At 42.0% G+C, this 24,066-nt stretch overlaps 2 protein-coding genes across 2 annotated transcripts in view; both read right to left on the minus strand.

Annotated features, from left to right (window-relative positions):
- Positions 1-12,550, minus strand: part of sos2 (son of sevenless homolog 2 (Drosophila)) — a 28,231-nt gene extending 15,681 nt beyond the window's left edge. Inside the window, exons 1-7 of the mRNA XM_086048652.1 lie at positions 11,618-12,550; positions 3,434-3,559; positions 3,231-3,362; positions 2,965-3,129; positions 2,586-2,792; positions 1,161-1,304; positions 958-1,068 (exon numbers count right to left, since the gene is read on the minus strand). Of these exons, the coding sequence (XP_085904778.1) occupies positions 958-1,068; positions 1,161-1,304; positions 2,586-2,792; positions 2,965-3,129; positions 3,231-3,362; positions 3,434-3,559; positions 11,618-11,701 (969 nt within the window). The 5' untranslated portion in view covers positions 11,702-12,550. The remainder of the gene's footprint in view (positions 1-957; positions 1,069-1,160; positions 1,305-2,585; positions 2,793-2,964; positions 3,130-3,230; positions 3,363-3,433; positions 3,560-11,617) is intronic.
- Positions 12,551-13,631: 1,081 nt separating this feature from the next.
- l2hgdh (L-2-hydroxyglutarate dehydrogenase) lies at positions 13,632-24,052 on the minus strand. Its single transcript, XM_086050280.1, has 10 exons — positions 23,822-24,052; positions 21,972-22,087; positions 20,695-20,846; positions 20,248-20,379; positions 19,108-19,270; positions 18,990-19,024; positions 17,892-18,059; positions 16,646-16,803; positions 15,995-16,126; positions 13,632-15,246 (listed from the first exon to the last, which is right to left on the minus strand). Exons 1-10 carry the CDS (start codon positions 23,905-23,907, stop codon positions 15,051-15,053), a joined length of 1,338 nt encoding a protein of 445 aa, XP_085906406.1. The 5' UTR covers positions 23,908-24,052; the 3' UTR covers positions 13,632-15,050.
- Between the last annotated feature and the right edge of the window lie 14 nt (positions 24,053-24,066).

The following is a 24,066-nucleotide window of genomic DNA, read 5'->3' on the forward strand; positions in this document are numbered from 1 at the left end:
ACATCTAGCGCTGAAAATAGCAGCTACTTAAAAAATGCAAGTATGTGCTGCTGAACAGAAGCTAATTTGCGCATCCGACAACACGGCAGTTGTGCTTCCATTTGGACTTAAGCATGATCGTGCGTCCGTGTAGTAAAGCCCCGCCTATTCGTTGTTCACTAGTCACAAATTCACCCACAGCCCTGCAAAGCAAAAAATCCGCAAGTAATTAACACATGCGTGACTAATGTGTGTCTTGACCTCCGCTGAACCAGAGACTGACTCACCAAACCTCAGCAGTTGATCGAACCCAGGTTAAGAACCACCGGTGTAAATGAAGCTCCTCAACTCACTTCAAATAATGATTTTCTTGGCACAAGGATGTGACCAGAGGGAGCCAAAGCAATACTGTTATTTCTTTGGCTTGAGCAAAAATAAAGTAAATTATTTTTTGTTGTTTTTTTTTTTTTTTTTTTAAGAACGGTGGACAGCAAAAAAAAAAAAAAAAAAAAATTAAAAATCACACATGGGTGAATTGACAAATGCATAGAAATGCATTGGGGGGGGGGGGGGGGAACGACCCAAAAATGTTCTTTAAAAAAACGCAGATAAACTTTCCATGAAAAATGGAGGGAAATGAGGGGGGGAAAAAATACTGACAAAAAAATGTACGAATCCTAAATACACCTAATATCGTCTTTCGTTCGTATTTTTGGCCCTAAAATGCCACCAAAGCCCTAGTTGTTAGGAAACTAGTCATTGGTATCAAGGAAGTATGTCGAAATGATGAATCTTGACCGTTTAGGATCCTTTGCATGTCAGGGAAGAGCTAAATTAAGCCTGGATTGTCAGGAGGTTTCCATGATTGATCCCATTTAAAGTCTGGCTGTAAAGTTAATAAGAATTTTACGGATTATTTCCATGTCCGTGATTTCCCCTGCGAAAATTCCAGTAAGCAGAGACGCGCACTGGCGGTACCTGGAAGTAGAGGCCGACGGTGGATCGGGCCATCAGGTTGTTGAAGTGCTCGTGGAAGTCTTTGCTAAGGATGTCCTGCGAGAGCGTCTCGTAGGGGTCAAAGGCTTGCTCCTGCACATGCGGCGGGGGAGGGGGGCGGGGCGTTACAACATACATGGACGGGACGCCTTGATTGCGCGGCGGTGCGGAAAAAGCGAGCGCACCTCGGCCAGGTCCTCGAAGCAACTGCCCACCAGCGGGTGAGGGCTGCCGTCGGCCGTCATCTCCACGGCGTCCTCGATGAGGCCGAGCAGCTTCACCGTCAGCTCGTGGATGTCCAGGATGTTGCTGAAGATCACCTCCACATCCTGAGCGGCAAAACGCGAGGGAATCCAAAACTGCTTTTGACTTTTATAGAATAGTTCCATTATGCTTACCGATTGATTTTTTTCGGGTACCCCAAAAATTCTTCAAAAAACACTGGGTGATATTGCATGCGTTTTCCACGACCAACGGGGGGGACCCAAATAGAAACAATTTTTAATTTTTTTTTTTTAAACGTGTGACCGTCTTTAAGTCTGATCAGTCTTGTTATGTAACCAACTGTGGTACTTTGATTTATGAGATTATTTTGATGACCGATATCAATCATTTCAATATTAATTTACTCAGATATTAAATAAATGTTTTCCATTGAATTGAAATGCCGTTAATCCATTCCGGCCGCACCCAAAAAAAACCCTCAATTTTTTGGTTAGGCGTTTTAAATTATTTCAAGTAGTTTGGATCTTTGGAACAGATTTGTTGGATTGACAATATTTCCTGTGGGAAATACTGTTTTAGCATGATTTGAGACTTTACTTTAGATTTTTTTTTTTTTTTTTTTAAAGAACGGATTCATCACAAATACTTACAAAATAAATTAAATTAGGTTTAACTGTCTGTGTTTTTTCTCGCAAAACTGTGACTTTTTGCATGTCAAATGGCTACATTCTAGTGATAACAGCTTTTCTCGTGAAACGTGACTTTTCTCGAAAAGCCTTTCATCTTGTGAAATATCAACTTTTGTTTTCATCTCGATTTTTATCCCAACTTTTCTCCTATGCGACTTTTCTGAGAAAATGACGTTACTTATTCTTGCTACATCTCGACTTTCTCCTTCATTTTCGCTTCTTTCTTCGGCTCACCGTCATCAGCGTTACGTCAGAGGAAGGGGAGACTGTGCTAAAAACAACGCCGAGTCGAGCAGAAGCGGCAGCGGGCAGACATAATTGGCGCTATTTTGGCGAGGCCTTCCTCGCAGATGCCGTTCTTGTCCCAACATAATAACATGCTGCGCATTCCGCGAGGGCCTCCTCGGCCGAGCCGCGCACCGCAAATTACCCAAAAAAGAGCAACTATGCAAAAGCCGCAGCGGAGGGCCCAGTTTTCCATTCGGGCCTTCGCAATATCGCCGGAGACGGCAGGAGAAGTCTTGTTTGGGTTTCATTTGCTTAGCAGTGTGTAATCCTTCGATACGCTTACGTGGGATTTGGCACGAATGCGTTTGTAATTACGCTAAGCTCGGAAAGTCTACTGTTAGTAAGCCGAATGTGAAGTGGCCCGTGTTGCTTGGCGCAGTCGCCGGCGGCCCCGTGCGCCTCACTTACGCGCGGCGTGAAGATTTTGGAGTTGGACAGGAAGTGGTGCCGGAACACTTTGATGATGAGGTCCAGCTCGCGCAGGTACTGGCGCTCCTCGGCGATCTCCAGCCGCACCAGGTCGTCGTACGTGAGCTCGCCCGACGTGGACGGCTCGTCCGTGCACTGCGACATCAGGCCGATGTCGTCCTCCTGGTCGAACATGTCCATCAGCACCTGCCACGAAATCGGGCCTTGGGTGAATCGTTACATCCCCGGCAAGAATATTCGTTTTCAAAATCACTCGGCGCTACCCTTGGTGTAAAGGGGATGCACGCAAGCTCAATTTACTCCATGAAAATCAATTTCTCGCTGGGAAGGATGTGGAAAAATGATGCCAAAGGTTCACCTTGTCGGCACACATGGATACTTTGATGTCCTGCTGGCTGATCTCGTAGTGCCGAATGTTGCCCACGTAGTTGCCTGCCAACTTCAAAATGTCCGCCGATATGTACTCCACGACAGCCACGATGTACAGCGACACGTGGTAGTCCACTCTGTAGCCCAAGACCTCCTGCAGGGAAAACAACAACAACAACAACAACAACAAAAAATCAGGAGTGAGCGGGTGGCTCGAGGCCGTCGCGCGAATGACGTTGGCGGCGTTGGGCAAACCTTCAGCAGCGGGTGTATCTTGTCCACTGGGAGAAGCAAAGGATTCCTCCGCTTGCGCTTCTCGATGGCCGACTGCGCGTCGGCGATGGCCCACTTGTCTATCGGGTGGGGGAAGGTCTTCTGAACTCGCTCCTGGTGACGCGGAGGGAGAGAGAGGAAACGTTGCCTCGAGGCGTTTGCCGAGACGGCGGCGAGCGTTGTACCTCTACGTCCTGCACCGAGCGGGGCTGCGCCACACATAGCATGTTGAGCAGCTGCAGGATCAGCTCCTCAATGTGCTGCAGGGCGTCCTCCTTGGCCTGGAGGTTGGGGTGGACCTGCTTCTGCACCTGAGAAAACGGGGGGGGAAAGAATGAGCGCAAGCTAGCTGGCTAGCGATAGACCGATTAGCTTCTCGCACGGTCCAGGATTTTCCTGCATGTTTTCATTGCAATTTGGATTTTCGTGGGCAAATATGTTTAGGGTGGTTCGACTAAGGCCGCAAGCCTGCGATTTCAAATGATTACCGATTAATTGATGAATCGAAAAACCAGGCTGCGCTGAAATGTGGTTTTGATCTTTCAATACAAATTTGTTTTCAATTAGAAATCTCAGACTAAAGGGGTGCCGCCGTCTAGTGGTCGGAAGTGGAATTACACGGCACACCTAAATACAGGCGAGTTGGACCGAAATAGAGTTATTAAATGTACACAAAAAAAAAAAAAAAAAAAAAAAAAATCAGCAAAACAGCAGGACCGCAAACCTGGAACCCGTCAAGGAGTCAGTAGGCATGTTCCATACCACTTTTTTTCCAGACAGATGTCAGTACTCAACTCTTGGTAGTCACTGATATCAAGTAACAATACTACTTAGTACTTTAGATATATGAAATTCCCCTCTCCCCCCTAAAAAAAAACAATGACAGAATTTTGAAGACAAACCTTTATATCCCAGAATAGCATTTTTCTATTAGCTTCCTCCAAATTGTGATAAAATGCATATTTAGTGTAGGACACACAATCAAATGAATTGAAATAAATGAATACATTCTGAATGTGTATCTGTCAGATGTGTGCCTTAAGTTCCTGATCGTAAAATGGCCACACGTGGGCAGCCGATACTGGCCGTGCATCGTCCTGATATCGATGCCTGGTATCAGTACTTGTACATCTCTAGTGTACAATATTATTTTTCTTCATTAATACACGTAGCAAAAAATGTTGGTGAACAAATTAACAGCCTTTCGATACATTTCAATGTGGAACTACGATTCGAGTGAACCGAGTTTCAAGCTTGGTCGCGGAGCTAATTAACCCATTAAGGACGGGAGCGCGTTTCTACCACTAGAGGCGGGAGCGCTGTTGCGTCTTTCTCCCTTTAAAGCGAATACACGGACAAAACGTAAACGTCGGTGTCTTTATTTTAATCCAATTCTCCGCCTCTTAGCCAATTTAATACATCAGAATATACACGTGATGTATGTCACGTACGTTTTTGGAGCCGTAGGTCGTGCTAATGGCGGACGTGGGAGCTCTGATAAGTAACGGCGGCGCTATATAGACGACGCGCACGACCAGTGGAACCAGTCGAACGTGACATGATATAGTTTGTAGACGATATTGACGTCTTTGTAACAGAATCGAGGATGGTAATTGCCACTCGTTTTTTTTTTTTTTTTTTTTTAATTTTTACATCTTCGATTGAAACTTCTGCCTGTGCGAACGTCACATGTCCAAGCTCTTTAATTCTTTTGGAATTATGTTTCTGTCTGCTACAGGGGCTGAGATATTAATCATTTTGGAAGTGTTGAATTTCTGGGAGAACTTCAGGTTTTCAAGGGTAATTCCAAAAGCGACCGACGGTTTTGGGGAGCTGTCGGGACAGGCGCTTTGGTCCTTAATGGGTTCAACTCGTAAGTCAGGGGCGCCGCTGTTTTTTTTTTTTTTGTAGACGTATCACACAACTAGGTTAGAGTCCAGCTGCGTTCAAAAGTAGCGCAATTAGCTTATTGCCAACATCAACACTGAGCCATAAAGGAAGGGCGGGGCCTGCGGACGCGCTCCTGAAAGATTCCGTCGACCAGGCCGAGCCCTCTGGCAGGAATGCAGTCAGTTGAGATCCTCGGGGCGAGAAAGGCCCGAGCAGGTGGACACCAAACGACGAGGTAGGGTAGAGCAGCAAAGTAGGCCACCAGGAAGGCAAAAAAAAAAAAAAAAAGCCAGGCCCCGCAGGAAGGAATGCGAGCGCTAAGACTTAAAAAGACCAACGTCATTGGCGCCGAGCATTCCTGTGCTCTGACTTGACAGGAGATGCAGCAGCGCGCAGAAAGTCCCGTCCGGGGATCGAGCTGGCGTGGCTGAGTGCGACGGGCAACAACAACAACAAAAATAAAATGCCCAATCATCCGAAAGGGGGGGCGGGGGGGACAATTACTCCTGTCGTGAACTTTGAGCCAATTTGAACTGATTTTCGGAGTGGAAACTCAGAAGCCACAACTTGGCCTGGTTTCTGTTTCTGTACGTCAGTAGATGGACGCTCACAAGGCCGGTTTGAAATCTTCTACTTAGAAACACACGCAAGAGATAAACAGTATTTACATATATATAGATATATATATATATATATATATATATATATATATATATATATCTAGATATATATATATATATAGATATATATATATCTATATATAGGCAGCTACATATTTAAAAGCAGAAGTAGGCTACGAGATGAAGCCTGTGGGGCTGCACGCGAGCACTTGACCAAATTCCAGAGGACGCCGAGAGTGGTGAGTCACGGCGGCGCACAACCGCGGGGGTTTCCCCCCTTGCGCTCCTCTCACCCAATTGTTGGCCCGCGTGCAACGCGTGTCAACCGCCACCGCCCCCCCCCCCCCCACACACACACCCACCAGACAGCGGCGGGATGGGAACAAAGTGGCAAAGTGGCGCGTTTGAATCCAAATGCGTAAAAAGGACAGAGTGAAAGTTCATGGCGAGCACGCGGGGGGGGGGGGGGGGGGGGGCTTTGTCTGGAACGCTGCGCTTTTATACTGCCAGTCATCTATCGCCAAAATAACGCATGGAAGAAATATAAAAGAATATACAAAAACACCCCAAAAGCTGGCTTTAAATGAGCAGGATTTTTCGAGCCAATCACAGAGTGAGAGTGAAAAAAAAGAAAAGAAAAAGAAATAACCGATCACTGATTAGATCAAAAGATGGACTTATCTTTGCAATCTATTTAAGCAATCTGTTTATTTACTGTACAGTCAATACCACGCTATTCGAGAACACAAAAAGGCAAAATTTGCGTATGATTGACATTTATTTTACAGTTCTTTTTTAAAATCACTAAACGATACCAAGCATACCGCAGAAAAGACAAATGTATTTGACGGAATAATCAATTATAAAAAAATAAAAATAAATAAAAACATTCAATAGTGACAGCTCTAAAACGCTACCTTCCGTGTTTGTCACTGGGTAAGTAGTTTGGCTTTATTTGACTTTTATCCTGACATTTGGTAACGTGAAAATGGTGTTTGAGCAAAACAAAGGCCAGGACGTACAATGGCAACTGGACAGTGTTGATACAGGCTTAACATTTCTAATTCAATTGATTATTCACTGGGCTGTGTATGTGGGGGGGGCACATTGGGCTCAGGTTGCAGGTTTCGTGTGTGTGTGTGTGTGTGTGTGTGTGTGTGTGTGTGTGTGTGTGTGTGCACGCGTGTGTTGGGGGGGGGGGGGCTTGTTATTAAAGCCAAGCATGTGTCACTGTTTGTGATTCACGCCATGACATCATCGGCCATTACGAGCAGACTGTCTGGGGAAAGCACGGGGCAGAGATCAACTGGCAGACAAAAAAGACACGCGCGCAGGTTCACGCACACGCACACGCACATACGACATCACACCGCACAAAGACAAAGGCACGCGTCAACACAAACGACAAAATGGTAATAATGGCGGTGCGGAAAATACAGCGTGCATGTCATACCCTATACGAACAAAAGTCTTGGGACGGAAGGTTGGACTAGCAATAATGCTCCTGGGTCAGTTTGACCCGAGGTGTGTTTAATTATACGAAAGTATCAGAACCGGAAGAAATAAAATCCCAATGAATGCGGTATCGCATTATTAAGGCCATTCCTAACTGTTTCATTAAAAGTTCAATGCAAAAAAAAAAATAATAATAACCTCACTAATGCATTTGGTTAACTTTAAAATGGGTCAATTTGACCCACAATATAAAAGGAGTCAATCGCCTATGACTGAAGTGGTCACATTGCGTTCCAACGGTTGCTGTTCCACTCCAGCCCCATAGGTGTCAGTGGTCTGTCAAAACGAAACAGGCATAGGATAAAATGGATGCTAATGCTAACCGCTAAAGCCAACAAAAAAAAGACAAACATGCTTTATTCATTTGCTGAGATCAACAAATCCAGTCTTGACTGTGTCAATGGTGTCAGCAGTACACAGTAAAAAGATGGGGGAAAAAAAAAAATCTGATGAATTGATTACAATACAAATACAACACATTTTGACTCAACTATTTTAATACGCGATGCAAGTAAACTTTTCTAGATTTTTCTTTGTATTTTAGAAACTAAACTACAAAGATCAATAAAAAGCAAAAGAATTAGCATAAAAAACACAAAAACAAATCCATCTATAAAAGTTTACTTGCATATCTGATTTAAAAACGTAGTAAAAATGTGTTGACCAGTTAATTAGCCGAATGAGGGGTACATGAATGTAGCATAAGGGACTCGACTGTACATCAGTGTGTCAAAATGGTGGTCAAGGGGTTAATTTAGCAGACTTGTAACGTGACCAGTCGTAGCTTTAAACGTCGGTCGGCGAGGCCCGTGAACTCCACAGCGGCAAAGGAATGAGAAAGCGTAGACGCGACTCTTGATGCCAGTGAAAGGGCAGACGTCGGGAATGCGCAGTTGTCATTAACGGCGGCGTGTCAGAGGCTAAATGAACCCTGTTGCACGGCGACCGACACGAGCTACCACCGGCGCCCCCCCGTCATCGTCCAGAATAGCCGGGACGACGCGCAAGCACGAGGGCACGCCGTCATCGAGACAGAAAGGCGGTCATCGCCCAGTGGCTCGTGAATTGTTCGAGCAACATGGCTGCTATCACTAGCGAAAAGCTAAACGCTAATTTGTACAGTCATTCATTATTAAAATAAAAATATAGAGGGGTTTTTTTTTTACTTAGATATATTTTTAATCCGCCTCAAATAGATTGGATCAAAGAAAAGCTATTAGGAGGCAACAACTAGATTTATTTTCACTTGTCAACCCACCATTTTTAGCAAACGGGGAAGCGTGAACAAAGTCCAAAAGCAAAGGCACAAAAACAACGTTAAATGGAGGCCAGGGGGGAAAAAAATCGGACCTCCGGCGTTGATTACAATAAACGAATCAGAACTATAATGTAATGGTTTGATTAAGCTAGTGGTGGGCGGATGGAAATATCATGAAAATTAATTTTAGACTTAGCAATTTTGATGATGTGTCCACCGTAATTATTCAACTGTATGACTATCGAAAATACTGGCCCTGTATTTACTTGGTATCAGATTGCTGGCAAATCCCACCCTGAATCAGAACCATGGCGGTGGGCGGATCGATTTAATTTGTCATGAAACACTTCAATGTCATGAATCAGATCCGGCGTTTTGATGTTGCATTCGCCTTCATTACGAAAAACTACCTCTATTAAATCTCAGCGATACTGATCGTCGGCTGACAAGGTAACGTATCGATAGAACACTCACAACATTTGAATTATTTTAAAAAAAAACAAAACAACAACATTAAAATGGACCAATCAAAAATTCAATAAGCAAATGTACTTTTGCGCTGAAACAATTATTGTAATGACGTATATTTATTCGGGGAGGCCGACCACCAAATAAACGCCTTACCCCCAATAGAAGCCTCACATAAAGACACGGCGGGCACGATGACAACTTGGTGCTTACTGTCAGATCAGGCAAAATGGAAAAGGCTGCTGCTGATGATGATGATGATGATGATGATAATGATGATCAAAAAGGAAGCTGTAATCCTGCTGAGCAAGGACATTCAATTTCAAATGACTTCCGCTTCTGGAAGTTTCATTTACAGTAGGCCCTTGGGAACCATGTTGAGCTTTCTCAATGGACAATCCGACATACAGAGAAGATTAAAAAAAAAAAAAAAATCTTGTCTCTGTTCAAATGTCACATTTTTGTGATATTAAAACATGAGGCCAAGAAAAATCGTTACGAAACATTTTCCTCCATTAACGTGACCTACAATTTGTACTCAACAGGGAAAGCTTTTCAGATGTTCAAGTGGGCTTTTCTGACATTTTCGTAGTCAGTAGTGCCACAGTTACCCAGAAAAGTAACGATGTGACTTTACTGATTATTTGGTTTTGAAAGTCAATTAAGATTACAAGTTCAATTTATGAATTGCATTCATGACAAATTACATCTTTTTAGTTTGGAAAATAAACGGTGACGGACAGTGGCATGGATTAGTCATTTTAATCTGACTACTCGACTGGAAAGAGTCACACGTTAGATTACTAGTAACTAGTAAAAAAAAAAAAGTGGTCGTATTCACACTGTTTCCAAATCGCATTTTACAGCACAAGCAACGGTGTGCAGAGAGCGTCTGCAGCATCAGAGGGACCTCATTGTCCAAAGGTATTAGTCAGGAAAAGCGAACAAAAGAATTTCCACGGCATTATCACACTGAAGAGTCAGCATCAAGTGGACAAAATATGGCATAAGAGTGACATGACCAAGAACTGAATGTCCTTCCAAAATCGCTGAAAAGGCGAGAAAATAAAACCAGTCAAGGAGGCTGGTAAGGAATTCCTGGCAAGAAAATAAACCAGTCAAGGTGGCTGGTAAGGAATTTCTGGCAAGTACTAGCTGTTAGTACATGTGACAACAATCTCCCATCCTTTTCACTTAGAGGGTGTGCATATTTATGAGACCAGGTTATTGTATTGTCTATTGAGTTGTGCATGTGATAGGTGACACTAGCTCTGAGTGCCGTTGACGTGAAATGACACCAACGGGAAACCTCGCAGCGAGCGCCAATGACGGCAATTGTCGCCAACTACGTTTTTTGATTATTAAGCTGGGAAAGTTGAAAATAAATAATTAATTATGGCCATCTGGTGGCATCATTGGATCTCTCGGGTGAGCTCACCATGTGTCACGAGAATGTGTAAGCTCCTAAAACATGGCGGACCCTTGGTGGACCGAAATGCAACGGTTGCAAACAGCTTGTGATTGATCCAAGTGTTTGTCACGTTAAATCTACTACAAAGAGAGTGTCGCAAAAAAGAGAAAAGATGACGGAGGTTATTTACATTTAGAATGAGAAGCGATGACGTAACGAACATACATACATGCACACACGTATAGCAAACATGCACGCACACACACTACTAAATACGACTACTACATGGCATGCAAATAGTTTGTAAGGGTGGCCAAATGTGAAATTGTTATACTGGTGAGTATTTATATATTCATAATTTTACCATTAAAAGAACACATTCCTTGTTGTTGGTGGTAATGTATAGAACAAAAAGGTGTTTGAGGTGCCACTCAAGCAAAAATTATTAGCATCAAAGTCACTGTTGTGCATAAATCAAAATATTGTGTGAGCCAAGAAAGATCAGTCAGAATTCTCTAAATTGTGTGGCACTCAAGGGCTTGTCTTTTTTTTTTTTTCTTTCAAATCTTACCTTGGTCTCATGTTGTAATATCACAAAAAGCTGACACACTGTAAAAACAAAAATGTTCTTGGCAGAGTTTCTTCATAAAGAGGGCAAGGCTAAATGATGAGACAGGAGTGATTGTCACAGACCAAACCCAGGCAGTTAAGCCTTCAAAAGTGGGGGAAAAATAAAATAAAATAAAATAACCTTTTTCCATTTTCAACATCTTTTCGGACTCGGTATCGGCTGATAGTCAAAATCAAGTGACTTGGAGTCAGATTTCAACACAATTCCTTGGCCACCGAGATCCCGCAAGATGGTGGCAAAGCACTACTTTAGTCTAAATCTAGCTCCTCTTATTCCCTTCGACATAGTTCATTACCACCAAGATGGCATCAAAATAATATCGTTGTTGTGCAAACACAGCAAATAGGTGAGCTTTTAGCTTAATGAGTGAATGACTAACCTACTTTTGTGACATCAACATGATCACACTCATCCCATCGCGGAGAACAAATTGATTAAATAAAGACGAATGCATGACAATCTTACATTCAGCACAGATGAACCGCAAAGAGTGAATGCAAGTGTTTGTTTTGGTAGCAAAAGTATGATAGAATGAATGCGAGAAGACGTCTTGTAGTTATTGCTCTGAGTCTTTACCTTGCGTAGGGCTTGCACGAAGAGGCCTCTCCACTTGTGACTGTTCTCGTCACTGGAAAAGTCGTAGATCTGCTGGGGCTGCATCGCTGCGGTGGTGGCGGCTCCTGGCGTTGCCGTGCTCCGGCCCGAACTGTCAGCATCGGCCCCGGCGGATAGTTAGCCCCCTTTTGTGGGTGGGTGGGTCAGTCCAGGACGGCAGGCACGGCTAAAGAGTCCGTCCGTTCGTCCAACGCGGCCGGTTGGCTTCGATTGTATACGTACCAGGCTGGGCTAGCCCGGCGGCGGGCACGTCTTTTTGTTAAGGCGGTGGAAAAAAGCAAGCTACATTCGGGGTTAAGCACATGTAGCTCCGGAGTCCAATCGTTAGCTTTGGCTGCTAACGAGAGGGGGGTTAGCCCACCGCTCGGTGTAAACACAGCACGGCTGCTAACTCGGAAGCTAACGGCTAACAACAAGGTGGCTAAGCGACACCCTCGCCACTTAAAAACGATTACAGGCACGTTCAGTTGAATAAAGTGGCGGCTTTGGAGGCGAAGAAGCCCGATAGCGAGCAAAAAAAAAAAGAAAACGCGGTCGGTTCTCGGCCGCCTTCGAAGACACCTGTAACGCTAGCACGTTAGCTCGGCGGAGCGAAGCCGCCGCTGGCCTCCGACGAACAAGGCACACTTTCTCCGCCGTCACACGCGGACATATTCTCCTGATTGGAAGCGTTGAAAATCCCCCACTAAAAAAAAAGTAGTAGAGCAGTAATCCCAACGTGAAGTAGTCCGGCGACACCGTCAAGTCCCGCCGAGGGAACGTCTTCGGTGAGCGGCGCCGCGCAGGAGGAGGAGGAGGAGGAGGCACAGGCAGCCGGGATGGTTTTTGGTTCGCTTTGGGAAGTCGGACAAGATGTTCATTCCGGGCAACTCCGCTGTCTGCCTGCCTGCCCGCTTGCTAGCGTCCTTAATATTAATTAGGCATGCCAAAACAAAACAAAAACAACAAAAAATACATCTTTTCCACAAAAACAATATGTGTTGTTTACATGCAAGTCTTGCTTGCTTTATTCATTAAAATGGCTTAGGCCTACTACCAATGTAACTTTCGCTTGTAGCGACGTTACATAACAAAGACTTTTGTTTAAAAATACACTATATCGTTAAAATATTTCATTTTTTCATCCCAAACCCAGTAAATGTAATTAATAACGTAGATTTATGTAATGGAAATCAAAAAGGAAAACGGAACAAAAAAATGTTATGCCAGAACATTTATGAAAAAAAATCGAACCCATATTGTAATTAAAATGTACAGTTCTATACATTAAAAAATGGAATTAAAAAAACAACAACATTTAACCCTATATTCCATATGTAACCAGGATTATAATCCTATGTATGTATAATCACACATACATAGATGTGCTGTATGGTGGTAGTTTTCGACCGCAGTTCCTACATTCATTTAGAACTCACAATTTATGCGTGTAGCATAACTGTGTTCACACGTTATTCCTATACTTTAATCTTATCATTCTATTTTATTGCAAAGTCATTTTTCAATATTTTTGGAAGACAATACATTTTTTAGAGCACACATTGGTATTTTTTAAAATTTATATTATAACAAAAACTTCGACCAGGTGGGTTAACAAGTCAAAATAAAAAAAAATACCAATGCGTGTTAAAAAAATGCATTTTATTTTGCACAAATTAGTTTAATGTATTTATTATATTAGTTGTATATATATTTTGTTGTATACATAAATACATTAAATATATGTACATATTCAAATATCCTATCATACATTTAAAACCAATGTATTTGTACAAACACCTTTATTTAGTAGTCATTTAGCTCCTGAGTGCTCGCACGCCCCCTAACGGACACACAAGGTGCTACTCCCAAAATGAAAATACGATCACACTTAAAATAATACAAATACTGTATAGCATAGGAACATCGACCGAATCTTAGAGCTATGCAAGCACATCAACATTGACACTTACCAAAAAGAAAAAAGTCATAGCCATTTAAAAATACATTGTCTTTATTGTACAAAACACAGTAACATTCATTTGTCAAAAACAAATTTGTGTTAAAAGCCACGATACGTGATTAACTGAGCAGGCGTAAATATGACATTTGGCAACATCCTGCGTGGCGCGCTGTCACGCTGCAGTTGCGTGACTCCTGGCAGCAAGTGATCGATACAAGTTTTTTTCAGACCCCTTGAAATCTTTCACTTTGTCCCATTGCAGCCATTTTGCCAAAAACCCACGGTATAATGGAAGCGGAAGAAAAAAAGAAGCGTGATAATAAGATTCATTCATTCAAGTGCTCTTGAGCATTTCAACAAACAAAAACCGCCCTGAAAATCTCACCTAAAAATACTGCTTTTCATTCAAAATAAATCACATGTGCGTTTTGGAAGTTTGACTTCATAATAGTTCTGAGATGATTGCATCCTTCTTTGAAATGACTAACAAAGTCGAGTGGTTGTTCTCCAGGTGCTTCCACCCCCCCCCCCCCCCCAAAAAAAATGATGACTCAAAATTGTAAATGGGTGTGAATGCTTGTTTGTGTAATATGTCTTGTGATTGGCTCGAGACCAGTCCAGAGTGTACTCCTTCGTTGTTGTGGCAGTACTGTAGCGGTGTCTTTGGTTTTTATAGAGGCAATATACCGTAACTCTGTAAAATAGTGGTTGGCACATAGGGCTGAACAATTGATCAAAATTGCAATATAGTAGAAATGCAATTTTCAAATTGTGAAAAAAAATGTTTTGGATTTTGTGTGCTGTATGCATTAGGGGTGCGCATCTCTCCCGAAAATTACGATTTGATACATATCTCGATGCATGGGGTACAATACCAGTCAAGGACGGTTCGATTTTGAGGTTTAACAATTCGACTCGATTCAGTGGGATTCCGACTCGATTCGGTATGGTACGGCTCAGTTTGAGAGGTTTGCCCCCCCCCCCCCCCAAACAACAACAACAACAAAAAATCAATGTATAATCAATCTGATAGTTTATTGTAATACAGATTAAGTTATTGCTTGTATTTGAAAATCGAAATGATATTCTTTTTTTTTTTTTTAAATGGTTCAGCCCTATTAGCACATCATCCTCACAGTTCTGACGTTTGTGGTTCCAATCTGGAGTTTGTATGTTTTTTTTCCTCACATTCAAAAAAAAAAAAAAAAAAAAAAAAAAAAAAATGCATATTGGGTTCTCAACCCCTGTGCGTGAATGCGAGTTTGAATCTTTGTTTGTGCCCTGTGATTATTCGGTGACCAGTCCGAGGTCCACGCCACATCTCGCGACGATAACCTCTGTTATTAAAAAAAAAAAAAAAAATGGTCACACCTAAAACGCCCCCCCCCCCCCAACTCCTTGAATTCCCAAATGACGGCGCCATCCCGGTTGGCCTGGCGATAGCGGCGGCGATTAGAGCGCAAAGCGGCTCTCCACCTCATCGGCGACCATTTCGGCGATGGCGAGCGAGGACGTGGCGGCGGGCGAGGGAGCGTTGCGCACGTGCAGCACGCGGCCGCCCAGGTCGCCCACGCCGCCGTCGAACACAAAGTCGTCCACCAGGTTGCCGTGGCGGTCCAGCGCCTGCGCTCGCACGCCGGCCGGGCCCCTGCACCCAAACGCAATCAGGACGCCACAAAATAAGATGAGCAGCCACGCATCTCTCTCCTGCTTTGGACTCTCTCTTTCTTTCCATTCTAGCTTTCATTCTCTTTCCAGTCTTTCTCGGACTATTCCCTTGCGTTTTGCTTTCGCGTTACATTTTGTTCTCGTCCCTCCCGCTTTCGATTCACTTTTCGATTCTTTCTAAACTCTTCTAATTCTTTTTTTTTTTTTTTTTATTGACTTTTTATTCTTTCTTTCCCTTTGGTCTCTGGCTTGCTTTTATCTTTCTTTTAATCCTCACGTCTGATTTGCTCTCGATTCTCTCAGTTTCGATTCCCTCGTTTTCTACTCGGCCTCGCCGTAGTCTGCTGCCTTCCATTCTTTCTCGTCTCATTTGCTTCAATTATTTCTTTCCATCTTTGCTTTCAATCCTCTCGCTTTTTATTCTCTCGATTCGTTGTATTCCGGGTTCCGATCGTCTCTTTCCACCCGCTCTCGCTTGCAAGTTAGTCTCCCCCTTTCTATTCTTTCTCTCCATTTTCTTTGCCACCTATTCTTCCTGTCCACGTCGCCTTGCTTTCCACCCTTTCAGTTCTCGCTTTTAACCCTCCCCTGCTCCGATTCCCTTTTTCACATCTCTCGCTTTCCATCCTTTCGCTTCCCGCTCTCTCTTTGCGCACACGCGCGCGCGGGCGCCGTTAGCGCGGGAGCGTCTGCAACAATGCGCCAACACACCGGGTACGACATTTTACCTGAGCACGTCGCCGCGGGACAGTTCGGGAATATACTTTTGCAGGAGCTTGACCTGCGCCCCGATGAAGATGCCTCGGTACATTTCGCCGATGCCGTATGAGATGTTCTTCATCACCAGCTTCTGAAGGCCTCTGAGGCAGCAAAGTCACATCATAGCATGAGCAGCGGTGGAGAAGGACATCCATAAACGTATTGCAACGCGTTTTAAAAACAGTGTGCACGTAAAGATAAAAAATGGAAGTGCTGGGAAACATTGCAATCAATCTTTTTCCTCTTCCCGTATCTGCAACGATATTGTTGTTGTTCATTACACAGAACTCTGTACACGACACACAAGTGTAGTTACAGAGTGTAGCCGTCGTACTATATTAGTCACGGCCATGGTCATAGTCTGTTCATAGCCTTGTGCATACTTTTAGAACCAGACACTCACATTGACGTATATTTAAACACCGTTACAGTACGCGCTGGTGCGCTTCTGGTTGGATCTAATCTGCATTTCGTTGCCTTGTATTCTTGACATAAGATGACAATCAAGTTAAATCGAATGGAATCTTAAAAAAAAAAAAAAACAACAACAAAAAAAAAACCACGACGACAAAAATAAAAATCTGAAGTGTTCCTCGTGTTTGGGGTTCCGTGGGACTGACCTGAAGGAGAGCGCGTCAAGCAGGTCTCTCACGTTGAAGTCGTAGATCTTGTATCCTTCCCTCTTGAAGGCCAGCACGGCGTTGGGTCCCAGCCAGATGCTGCCGTCCATGCGCGGTGTGAAGTGGACGCCCAGGAAGGGGAAGCGAGGGTCGGGCACCTGGGAAACACACGACGCTAACAGTAAAATAAAAATTCATCTTGCCTTTATTTTAATCTATATATCTATATCTATCTATCTATCTATCTATATCTATATATCTATATCTATCTATATATATATATATATATATATATATATATATATATATACACATATCTCCAATTTTGGAAACTTGAAATTTTCACTTTAATGCCATGTCTGTAAAGCGGACAGATGATTCATGTAAAAATAAGAAAATGGAAAAAAAAAAAAAAAAAAAAAAAAAAAAAGGGGAGATAAGTGTTTTTCACATGACAGCGACGATACATTACATATACAGTACTTATATATTACGGCCGAAATTAACAATGATCGATTAATCGACGAATCGCTTTAATTTCTATCCCTTTATTCAAAAATAGGACATTAGTTCAAATTGACAGTGTAGACAAAGCACGGAGAAATTAATTAGGATTCATTTACTGGTTTGGTCCGTAACGTGTCAGAAAATAGGCAAAAATGTGGATCATTGTTTTCCAAAGTACAAACGATTGTTCTTTTTTCATTCAGCACAAAGAATCAGTCTGCTTTTACGGAGGACTGCAAGAAATTGTTATTTATTGTTGAGAAGCTGAAATTCTGAGCATGCAGCGTATGTATTCAAATTCTTTCAAGAAAGACTTTCAATACTTTTTCGAATGAAATGGTTTTGTCAGGGAAATGGTGTAAAATGACAACTTTTGTATTTATTCCTAGTATTCCCTCGTATGCAATGGAATGGTTAAATAGCTTCTGCTTGAACCCGCATGAAATGTTTCTTCCCCGATTTTTTTTTTTTTTTTTTTTTGTTCCCATCCAAAATGACTTACAGATGTCGTGCTTGGAAATCTTAAACACACAGGCTGATAAAACAATTCCCCAAATTCCTCCTGCCAGTAAGAGGAGATACAGAAAGCATGTTTTTTTTTTTGCCTTGTGAGGCGGGAAAAGTTTGGAATTCCGCTCTGACCGATGATGAAAAACATGTGGCCATAAAGTGAGTGATTACGCAACACTGGGAGGGAGGGGGGGGTGTTGGGAGGGGGGAGGGCAAGTTTGCGGCTTACGGGATAAATGTTGCCTTTGACCAGGTAGTGCTTCTCCGGCTTGAGGACCAGATAGTCTCCTCGGAAGGGGACGATGCGAGGCTCGCGGCTGCACCCGGAAATCTGCGACAGGCGGTCCGAGTAGAGCCCCCCGCAGGTCAGCACGTAGCGGCAACGTAGCTCATTGCCCTGGGGGAGCACATCCGGAAAGTATTCCATTGAATCTTAGTCCAACATTCACTATATTTTTCCCCAAAAATCCTAACCTTTTTTTTTTTTTTTTTTTTTTTTAGATTTTTGCAACTTCATTCAAAATAAAAACATAAATGTGGGGGGAAAAAAAAAGCAAAGTGCAGTGAAAAATTTCAAGCCATAATTACAATTATATAGACTTAAAAAAAAAAAAAAAATGTTGTCACACTTTCGCCTTCAATGCACATTGCTGATTCTGGTGTGCGTGCCTTGGCCACCAGGGGGCAGTATTACACCGACGCGTGGATGTACTGTACTGGAGCGAAAGTTCTCTCTCGGCTTCTCAGTATGGCAGTAATACTAGACATTCTTTGGAGAGGATAAATAATATATGCCTTTGAGTGTTGTTATATGTTATATGGACCATTTTGTGTTTAGCTATCAGCTGCTTAGAGGGTAACAACACTGCCTCATAGATGCTTATTGTTAGCCCATGGGCCTATGGAGTTTCCCATTATATGTTAGCATTAATGTAAGCGGAGGCTGTGTGTTTGCTTTAAATGCTCAACATGTAATTGTCTTTGTTTGGTGTTTAGTTTGACACAATACTTCAGCTGAGAGTGGCAAATAGACAGCTTGAATGCTCTTTTTGGAAGAAAAACATCACCGCGCACCTGTTTTCTTGCTTTGGTTAGATGATGCTGGAAACGCAAGCCCGAGGGCACTTTGACGTCAAAGCGCATGTGATATATATATGTTAGTAAATGATATTAAAATATTCCAAATAAATATTTTGAATACATTTGCAAAAAAAAAAAAAATCACATTGTCATTATGGGATGTGTGTAGAATTTTGAGGAGAAAAAAAAAAAATAGAATCCATTTGGAATGAAAAAAAAAATGAAGCGCATTACTTGGGCCTCTCACCTTCTTGTCTTTGATGGCGATTGGATATTTGAGACCTAAAAAAGACACGTCATGAATCGTGATGATGCTATCGTCCGTAAGCATGCGTTTAGAGGCTTCCTCTTTATCTTCTTCTTACCTTCAGCGCCCCCTGCTGGGCTCTCAGTGGCCACGGAGATGTCACTGACTTCGTACTGCGTGACCACCTTGCCGCCGGCCTCCTCAAAGTCTTTGCCGTACTGCAGCGCCACCTGCCGCCAGTCCACGATGCCCGTGTTTGGGGAGTCCAGCGCCATGACGCCCTGACAGGGAGAGGCACTTTGCTGTCTAGCCAATTAACCTTTGACTCAAGACAAATAAACGCCTCCCTCAAACAATCAAACGGAGACAAATAAACGCCGGCCCTCAAACAAATAACAACTAACTCGAGCTACTATCCACTTAAGATGAGGAAACACTTCCCTCCCCTCAAGCAATTACCAAGAAAAATGAACTCCTCCCTAAAAAAAAAACTACAAAAAAATAAGCACCTCACTTAAGTAAATAACGCTTTCCTCAAGCAAACGTCAACTGTCAATTAGAATGAAGACAAACAAATGCCTCCCCTAAAAAAAATAATAAAGACACTAAAGCTGCTATCAACATGATACAAATAAATGCCTCCCTCAATTAATCCTCAATTTAGGCCTCCTCGAGCAAATAGTGCCACACACAAGCAACCATCACTTTAAGACAAATAAACCTCACTTAAGTAATTATTTAAGACAAATAAACGCCTCACTCAAGTAATTATTTAAGACGAATAAACGCCTCCTTAATAAAAATCATCCAATTAAAAAAAAAAAAACATCTCCCTTAAGCAAATAATGCCTCTCTTAATCAACTTAAGACAAATAATCACCAATTTAGTCTCATTCAAGCAAATAACACCTCACTCAAGCATCCATCAAATTATGAGAGACTAACACCTCACTCAAATAAACATCAAACATCAAAAACGTTCCTAGAGCTTCAATTTAAGACAGAACGCCTCCCTCGGGCACCTATCAATGTAAGACAAATGCCTCGCTAGAAAAAAAAAAAATCATCAACGCAAGACAAACTCCTCCCACAAATAATCAACTCAAGACAACTGCTTTCCGCAAGCATCCATCGCCTTAAAACAAATGCTTCTCTTTCGCAAAAAAACAAAACAAAAAAAAAAACGCCTCCCATAAGCAACCACTCACTTGAGAAAAATGACTCTGGTCACTCCGAAATAATCAAACCTAAGATTTACCCTGCAGAACGGCTCTCGCTCTCGAATTCCTTTGGAGTCCACGATGCCGAGTCCCGGCACGTTGTTCTTCAGTCCGCGCTCGTATAACGCTTTGAGGCGAGGGATTTCCTCCTGTTCCACTGCCACGATAAGCTGCAACAATACACACACGCAATGTTTAGATAGTTGACTAGTTGACAAAAAAAAAAAAAAACCATAGTAGTGGAATGGCTCTCCCTGTTGACGTAAAGCAATGATTCCCAAAGTGTACTATACGCGTACTCTACCTACAATAATATTAAACATACTTTTTAGGGAAAAAAAACAAAACGTTTTTGATGAACACTTAGGTCTAGTACACTGCGGAATTTATTGTTGGCTGGGATGGTGGCAACTTGGAGAGCGAAGTATTTTTTATGTAGTACTGTAAAAAGTGTGAGAGTTTGTCGAGGTTACAAAAGACCCGACCTTGCCGCACTTCTTGTAGGGTAGTTGTTTCTTGTCGCAGTACTCGTAGGCCAGCGCCGCTCCTCGCACGCACAAGCGAGCCTTGAGCGAGCCCGGCGTGTAGTAGATGCCGCTGTGGATCACGCCGCTGTTGTGGCCGCTCTGGTGCACCGCTACGCCAACGTGACGACAAATATGGTCATGAGTAATGAACAGATCAACCAAAAAATTGGAAACGAGCAGCAGTAGAGGTCCGGACGTGAATCAATTAATTTACTCCCACTGAAATGATTAATTGTATTGATTTTTAAAAATGTAATTCTGTCAGTAGAATCAAATTAGCTGAATTTGATTCATTCTTGTTCAAATCATTTAATTTAGTGATTCAAATTTGGGAAATGAATAGAATTTCCCAAAATTGATGACTTTAACACAAATGAAATCATCACCATTGCAATTATTTATTCCAAGTTCCTTTTAAATTTTAATTAAATACATTTACCTAAATGAGTCAATCCCTATTTTGGTCATTCATCTGATTTACTTAATTTTCTTTAGTTTTGTAAATTTAATCAAATTTCTCAAAATTCATCTAACACCATTTAATTGTATTTAATTGAGTTACATTTCATTTTAGCAATTGAATATGTGTCCCTAAATTAAGATATTCCTATTTTAATAATTTCTTAAAGGTACTCATCTTTAATTTAGAAAATTCAATAAAAAAAATCCTAAATGTATTTAATCCCATCTAAATTATATCTATTTCACTTTTTGTATTTCATTTTGTTAATTTGATTTAAAAAAAACCCTCCCAAAATTCATTAATTTTGATTGAAATTATTAATCTAATTGACTGTATTATGTATCGAATTTTAGCAATGAAACGGCATTCACAAATGAATTCATTCCCATTCAAATACCATTAAAATCACCTAAATATTTTTTTTTTAACGCCGATAATTGAATAAAATCCAATCATACATTCACATTTAAATGACTTTACTTCACATCAATAAACCGAGCGCCTCGCCAAAACGAATTAATTTGGGCACATTGTTAAAATGAATAACCTAATTAATGAATACCATTTTTACTTATTTCATTAAATTGATATTAATCTAATTAAATTGATATTAATCTAATTTTGACACCAATCATTTTTCATTGTGTTGTGTGTCAATCCCCAGCAGCCGTCCCCCAACCCCATAAAAGAGCTAAAAATGAAAATTGCTTCATATGTGCTGTATATAGAGTGTGTATATACAAAGAATGAAAAGCCAGTAGTTCCCCCTCACAGAGCTCTTTCTCCTTCTCCAACAGGGTGAAGGTGAGGGCGGGGTGTCGCAGGATGAGCTCCCGGGCGGTGGCCAGGCCCACGATGCCGGCGCCCACCACGGCCACATCGCACGTACTGGGGGGACCACATGTTGAGCAGTCACAATTACATAAATTAACAACTGTCCCAACACATTCGGAGGCCCGCATGTTGACAAAGCGGTTCAACGTCCTGCAGTCCGCCACAACCGGCGCGACCTTTGAAACGGACAGCGGGGGAACATCGTGCAACCCAATGCGCATTTTAACCTTTACATACTGCTGGTGTCTAATATGACCTATTTTGACGGTTAACAGCAACAAAAAAAAAAAAAAAAAAAAAAAAAAAAGTGCAATGCAATGAATGACTTTTTAAAAATGTATTGTATTTTTTAACGGGACTGGTTACAATGTCCCAAGAGGGATCTTGAAATTAGGGCCGATCGATTAATCGGCCTGCCGATTTACATTTTTTGGACTCATTGCAATCGTTACTTATCTTATTCGTTATTTTACCCCTTCTATATTTTTTAAATTTTAATGATTAATTGGTTATCGGAATTTCATTCTGGTGGTGTAAAACATACAAAGTACATGTTTCTTTATCTGAAAAATTGATGAAGGGGGAATCGTCCATTTGATGTCAGACAGTCTATTAATACATTTTGAAAAGATCTGAAGTTCATAATTCGAGAAAGCCAATTATCATGAGGCTATTCTTCTCCAGCAGCTTATGTGTGCATGGGAAACAAGCAGTATTTGTGCTTGCAACAGGCAGCACACTGTTGTGCCTTGGAATCCTGCACGGGAAGCCCCACAGTGAAAAGAGTCACTGATCAAATATTGAAAGCTTGAAATAACAGCTCTAATCTTGTGATCTCAGGATGATAAAAAGTCTGCAAAACCTTCCGTCTTATTCTTCTCTAGCAGGCGCAAGTGGAGAACAGACTCACACAATCGACTTGAACAGTTTGGAAGCGTCATTAACCCGCAATAGAAAACAAATACTCAATAAAGCAATCTAATGCTAACTTTTTTTTTAACAGTTAAATAACATCCAGACGGTGAATGTGTATGGTAGCACAGTGGGAGCATTTCATTTAGTTAATCTTAAACAAATGATAAATAATGAATACATTTTCGCTATCGGCTTGAATGCACATCAACGCTTGTTTGCAAGCTCACGCCCCCTTAGCTCCCTCTTTTGCATGCCACTGGTTGAGCACAGTATAGTCGAGTTAAGGTGACCCTAAAGAGCAAAACGCAAAATCAAAAAACTAAACACATTATTGCGAGTAGATTTTTGATTTGCTGTTGTGATCATTTTTTTGTTTTTTAATTTACTGTTGTAATTATTTTTTGTATTATTAATTTGCAGGTGTTCTTTTTTTTTCATTTGCTTTTGCATCCAATGCATTTCAAAGGGCGCCAATTAGACGCGGATTTTCGCAATTCGTGGGTCGGCCCGGTACCTATCTCCTGCGAATAGCGGGGGTCAACCGTACAGTGCTGTACTGTAGTCAGAGGGCTATTACATAACCGCCCTGCCCCAAGAGTCTGCAGACACGCTCGACTAATGTAAAACACATTCACGCGCTCGTTCTTTTAAAGGCGTTTCACGGCAATGAAAAAACAAAAACAAAATCATATCTAAGAATCTTTATTCGCTGCAGAATCAATTATTTGTCATACCTGCTGTAGAAGTCCCCCGACAATGTAAACAAGTCGATAAAAGTTATTCATACGGGAAAGTATATCGTAAATGTGCACACAAAAAGGCACGAAAGCAGAAAAGTGGGTAAATTAAATGAAAAGTGTCCCCCCCCCTTACCTGTGCAAGTGTCTTGTGCAGGTGTCATGTAGCAACTTAGCGCTAGCAGTCTTTAATGGGCCACTTGTGGCCACGATCCGAAACATTGCAACTTCTCGTCAGAGTCTTGCATAAAAAAGAAAAAGGACAAAGCTAAAAATGTTTCCAGTGATCGTTCCGCCTTCTCTTGTCACTTTTCCTCCTCCTCCTCCTAGTCCTCTTCCCTTCTCGGGTCATCGATGCCCGCTAACTTCCCCCATGAAACC

Source organism: Filicampus tigris, chromosome 13 (genome assembly GCF_054856515.1).
Source record: "Filicampus tigris isolate MCC_2025a chromosome 13, RoL_Ftig_1.0, whole genome shotgun sequence".
Taxonomy (NCBI): Eukaryota; Metazoa; Chordata; class Actinopteri; order Syngnathiformes; family Syngnathidae; genus Filicampus; species Filicampus tigris.